Here is a 6,000-nt window from a genome sequence, read left to right as displayed (position 1 = left end):
ACATCACTCATTCGTGCCCTATACAAATGACCCACAGAATTGGGGTACTTAAGGTAAATAACAATTATTTAGTTTATAGTTTAGTAAATATCAGATAAGAAATATATTTGGTAAGAAAACGTTGCCAAGCCTTAAACACTTTTGGGTTTGTACATATTTTGTTATTTATTCTTTTATCAAATCGCAAATTTTGACTAAGTTCTGGCTGTGCCATAGATAAGCTAAGAGATAAATTCCATTTATGTCAAGGTATTGCCTAGTCGAAAAACGTACAAAACCGAGCTGCGCGTGAAGTTTCGTATTCAATTGTAATTCACAGAGTTTCGCGCAAAGATGAAAGACTATTTGTGTGTGGTAAGTGCTGGGCGTATACATACGTAATATTTGGCACAACAAACAAATAACACTCGAACACTCGTCAATAGCTGACAGTTTTGGCTGTCTTCGGCTGGCAATTGCAACTGGCCAACAGCAGCTGTAATTTGTGCCAGGCCAGCAACGATGTCGCCTGCATCAATCAGACTGCATACCGGATGTGCTTTGGCCGGGAGACGCCCAGCCAGGATCAAATCTTCAATTGCCCCGACGGCCTGGTCTGCACGGATAAGCCGCAAATCTGTTTTCAACGCTCCGAAACGCCAGCCAGCTGCGGCGACACCGACAGCTGCGGCCGCTGCAATGCGAACAATGTTTTTGCCTGCACCTCACGTACGACGTTCGCCTTTTGTTTTGGCGCCACAACGCCCACCACTGTGAATGGCACCTGCCCCGTCGGACGCTTCTGTGATGCCTCCACCGCGGACATTTGTGTCGCAAAACCGACACCCAATTCGATAATCTGTCATTTGGATTAAGTAAAGCGATTTTCACAGTCCATCTGAGTGGCTTTCGTCTTCAATTATTTAGTTGGAGCATTTTCAAAGGAAAACTGAATTCAATTAAAAGCAAAAAACAATTTTAGTGTTGCAATAAGCAAAGTTATATAAAAATATCAATATATCAATATTTTGTATAAAAAATATATTTATATCGGAATATTTTCTTTGCTCAAATATTTTTCGATATATTTGTAATATATTTCAGTGATAACGAATTATACAGACTTAAAAAAAAAGGAACAGCCAAATGTAATTTGTGTCTTAAAGTAATCAAATCAAGTGGCTAACACATCAGATATGGCGTCGCATATGAAAACGCCGTATGATAGCTTTAGTCTTTTTAAATAAAAAAGAATACTAATTCTTATTATTTTTGTTTTTTTGGGACGGATTATTAAATTACTGTGGAAAAAAAGTAAAAAAAAGAATTATATAAATATGTACATTACTATTCGACAATCCTACTATATTTGTATTTCTTACTTTTAAATATATATATTTCCTGCTATAAATATTTATACTTGCATATCGTGTTTTTTTTTCTCTTTTCTTTTTTTCATAAATGCAAATATTTATATACTATATTTCAATGTAAAAATATTCTTGTTTACTTCAGCTATTGGAGCTTAGCATAATCCATCTAGTTGTTTCAGATAGTTGCAAATAAACAGATAACAAGAAATTCATTTTGCAAATGAAATATGCGAAAAGTCAGCTCGACGAGTTCTATTTTATTATGCAAATATGAATAGGATTTTGTACAAATTGTTCTCCTTTTTTTCACGTATGTAAATATTTGCAAACCAAAATTGCGTATAAGCCGTGTGGGACGTGTAATAAGCAATGCGCGTGGCAGGCAAAAAATAAGCAAAAATAATACAAGCATTATATACCTAGAAAAATATAATGAATATTTTCAGGTTGAAAAAATGTATGGTATAAAAATAATTATGTTATTGGGCGTGCATAAATATTATTTTATTATTATAATTATCATTATTTTTTTTTATTTATTTATTAATTTCCTTTTTTTGTATATTTGTATGCAGGTTAGAAATTCTTTATTAAGTTAACATTTTTGTTTCTTTATTTTTGTTCAGCAATTTTGTGATTTAACTGCTGTTTATTGTTTGTTACCTTGTTTTTTCTATAAATTGTGAGCTGCCATAATATTTATCTACAATTTACACTTGTTGCTATTGCTTTATTTCGAATGGTTATTTGCATTGACTTTGTTCGGCCATATAATAAATGCTCGTACGCCTCCACTAATATAATATTTTCTTTTGGTATATTACAGATGGTGTGCTACATAGAAATGTTGATTAATTACTTGATGGACATTTCTCCTGTGTCTGTTGAGTGACTGCATGTGTGTGTGTATGTGTGCTAAGGTGTTTACTTATGTCTGTTCCTTTTCATTAATGAAAGTTTGCTTGAATTGTAGAGCAAAGTGTGTCAAAGAAATATATTGCAATATATCAATGGGAAACTATTTTCTCTGACTTTATTAATTTATATATATTGGAAGTGTAGTGGAGCTAGCAGTCATAGTTAAAATTTCTGTTTATAAAGCTATTTGGTATATTTTTTTAAACTTGTAATATTTAAACCAAACTCAACATACAACTGATATATTAACTAATATTATCTGCTTTAACTATGACTTATTTTTAAATATTTTTCAGCCAATATGAAATATATAGCATATGCTCTTTAAGTCTACTTCAACCCAAACTCTGCTTGAGCTATTATTACGGTTATCTCTTACTCTCTATGAATTTTTAAGTAGTTCTTATATTTTATTTTAATTATATTCACATACATTATACTCTTTAAATTAATCTTACCAAAGAAAACAAAGTCTTCTTATATTTTAATGGAGCTGAGCTTCACATTGCAACTAGTTGCTTCTTCTCCAGCGCTCTCCTTTAACTTTCTCCTCTAGCTAGTGCCTCCAATTAACACCTCTTTTTATCTACACCTCAAGCGCCTCCTCTTCCGCATTTTCATTCGCCATAAATTTTCTCACCTTCTGCTTGGGAATATCTCCAAGTCATTTGCACTTAACTCGCACCATACATAATTTCACTTAATTGCACTCATTGCTTCGCTAAGCGTAATTGAATAGCTCATACCTGCAAGCGAGCCATAAGATATATAGTTGCAGATAGAAAGACACTAAGAGGCAGAGAGCGAGAAAGAGAGAAAGTGAGAGAGAGAGAGAGAGAGAGCGAAAGAAAATAGCCGAGAGATAGCAATAAAAACGAAATGGAAAATTACAAAGTTTTTTCTCATGCAGCATAAGAAATGAAAGTCACGACAATTTTAGCGGATAGTTGCTTAGGACCTGGCAACAACCTGTGAAACGTATGCTTAAATTAAGTCAAAAAAAAAAAAAAAAAAAATTATATTATATACTTTAGGCTCTTGAAATTGTTTGCAATTAAGCCTGACACCAGCTTTAACTTTTTGCATTTTTCTCCCCCTGTTGTTTGCGAAACTTGAGTCTGCTTGAAAAATTCACGAGTCTTTGCAGGGTTTTATTTTGTTTTTTGCTGCTGTACGCCCACAGTGTGTGTGTGTGTTTTTGTGTACGCTCCCCTCGTGGATGTGTGTGTGCGCGAGTTTCCGCTTCCGGCCGACAACGTTGTGGCTCTGCTTTCTGCCGGCTCGCTGGCAACTTACACTTCAGGCGTGCACACACACACACAAGGTCACACTCTAATGCACCCTCACACACACATGTATAAGCTGGGCTGAATTGTTTGGCCTTTTTTGGGTTTTATTGCCTGGGCAAAGCGTTGCAGCATTTGGTCAGGCATTTGGTATGAGCCGCACAGGAGTTTTGATGTATACACATGTAACATACATACATATACATATATGTAAAATGGTATTTTGAATATATAAGTTAAAAGGGTATGATGAGTTTGTTAGAAGATATGTGAGAGGCAAATGTTTGTGTTGGGATATGAAATAAATTTATGTACAATATATTAGTAATCAGAATGAATAGTCAAGTCGATTTAGTTCTGGCCCTACAGGCTTAAAAACTGACATATGTATTTATATTTATTCAAAATAGATATTTCAATATAGCTCTCGTCGTATAGCTACTTACGTTTACATATAGCTATTTACATTTATGTATATCTATATGATAAATATATGTATATTTGTATTATTGATCATGCCGACGCTGCTCTTGAATTACCTTGCTAAATGCAATTCTATTTGTAATTTATTCATTTTAATTTATTTTATTTATATTTTTCTTAAATTTAATTTTATTTATTTTTCCGCTTCCTTTTTTTCGTTACATATATTTTTTTTTTTTATATTTATTTTTTATGTATATATATAACAACATTTTTTTTTTGCTTGCGCTCTGTCTTTCATTTTACTCACTTTATATTACCCCAAAATTTATTTTCAGTTAATTTATGAGAACTTCATCAACCCTTTTATGCTAAAACTCATTTTGTGCAGCTCTCTCGCTCCCACTCTTGCTCATTTTATTAGCGCTTTTTTACTGCTTTCGTGTTGACGCAGATGATTTATTGAAATTACAAATGAAGCATTTGATTTCAAAGTAATTTCTGGTCTTTGACTGTCTTGAAGAGTTTTATTTCATTTTTATATTACTGATTTTATATTTTTGCTTTGATTTAGCAGACTTTTTTTGCTGGCAGTGATTTGGATGATGCTTATACGACATTTTATTTGATATTTGTATACCCTGTACCTATTCACATATGAAAATACGAATAGAAAAAAGTTATTAAATTATAAATGTATAGGAAAACCAACCCCACTCAGGGTATTCGCTAGTCGGCTACTCCCACCTAGAACACCACCTTGACTCATTTTTGTATGTTTGTTGTTTTTACTGCACTTTTGCATTATCCTTTCTACGTCATTTAAGCGCCTTACGCTTACAACCCGAAATGCTTTCAATCGGATCTTCGAGCCAAGCATGTAAATATTCAATTATATATATATATCAATTGGAATGCACATACTAAAATTGGTCTAAAGTGCATTTATCTTGTCAATTGCACTTTGTCAAATATATTCAATTCGATTCGTTTCCACCTAATCCCCAAAAACCCAATCAGTTCCTCTGCAATCGTATCAGACCTCATTTAACCGCATATCTTACATTCCTAGAAATTCAATTTTATTTTTGTTTCCGGTTTTCGGGAACATTTAAAATGAATTCCCAAATGGTGAAGCATTTCAGTTCGCTCTGTCAATCATGCTTTGTCAATCAATTGAATTGAATTCGGTTTTGATTTTATTTTATCTGTGGTTAGCCAAATGGCCTGGAATTGATGGCACACAAATGGAAATGAAGCTCTGGTTAGTCGGGCATTTGAAGTGTTGATAAATTTTGGACAAGTGGAACAAGAGATGAATAAAATGTAACAGAATTTTATGTTTTATATTTATTAAAATCATAATTTGCGTAAAAAAATTAATAAATAAATAACAGAATTTTATGTTTTATATTTATTAAAATCATAATTTGCATAAATAAAATTAATAAATAAATATATAAAATATCATAACAACTGTTTAAGCGGTTTGAAGCGTTAGCAGAAAAAGTAAGATGAATATGTTTTTCTGCAACCCTTTTTGTTAAGCAGCAGCCACATGTCTCAAGCATCAGCCTCAACGTAAACCTCAATCCTGAGTCTCAAACATGAAACGTAGAGTCTCAGACCAAACACAAGCCTCAGCCTCAACCTCAAGCCTCAGTTTCAGTCCCAAGCTTCAAACCACAGCCCAAGATTAAGACCTACAGCTTCATCCTAGCTCAGCCTCAAACTTCAGTCGTATACCATAACCTTCAACCTCAACCTTCAACATCAAACCTCAAACTCAAATGCCAGTGCCTCAGCCTGAAGTGTCTGCCTATAACTCTTACTCAAACCTGAGGCTGAGGTTTTTGACTTGTGTTTGGTCTGAAGTTTGAGGCTGGAGCTGAGGCTTAATGCTTGACGCTGAGTCTTGGGTTTAGGTTGAGGTTTGAAGCTTCAGTTTGGGCTGAGTTTTGAGGCTGTGGGTTTACGTTTGAATTTTGAGCCTTAGGTTGGAAGTTGAGGCGAAGTTTGAC

At 33.8% G+C, this 6,000-nt stretch overlaps 1 protein-coding gene across 1 annotated transcript; it reads left to right on the top strand.

The window, feature by feature from the left end:
- Window positions 1–232: 232 nt before the first annotated feature.
- LOC108620506 (uncharacterized) lies at window positions 233–1,245 on the top strand. The gene is made up of 2 exons (XM_018017414.2): window positions 233–354; window positions 426–1,245. The coding sequence occupies exons 1-2, from the start codon at window positions 334–336 to the stop codon at window positions 852–854; spliced, it is 450 nt and encodes a 149-aa protein (XP_017872903.1). The 5' UTR covers window positions 233–333; the 3' UTR covers window positions 855–1,245.
- Window positions 1,246–6,000: the final 4,755 nt, after the last annotated feature.

The sequence above is a fragment of the Drosophila arizonae genome, chromosome 3 (genome assembly GCF_054131065.1).
Source record: "Drosophila arizonae isolate 15081-1271.41 chromosome 3, UAZ_ARI_1.0, whole genome shotgun sequence".
NCBI lineage: Eukaryota > Metazoa > Arthropoda > Insecta > Diptera > Drosophilidae > Drosophila > Drosophila arizonae.
This window is presented reverse-complemented; position numbering and strand designations above follow the sequence as displayed.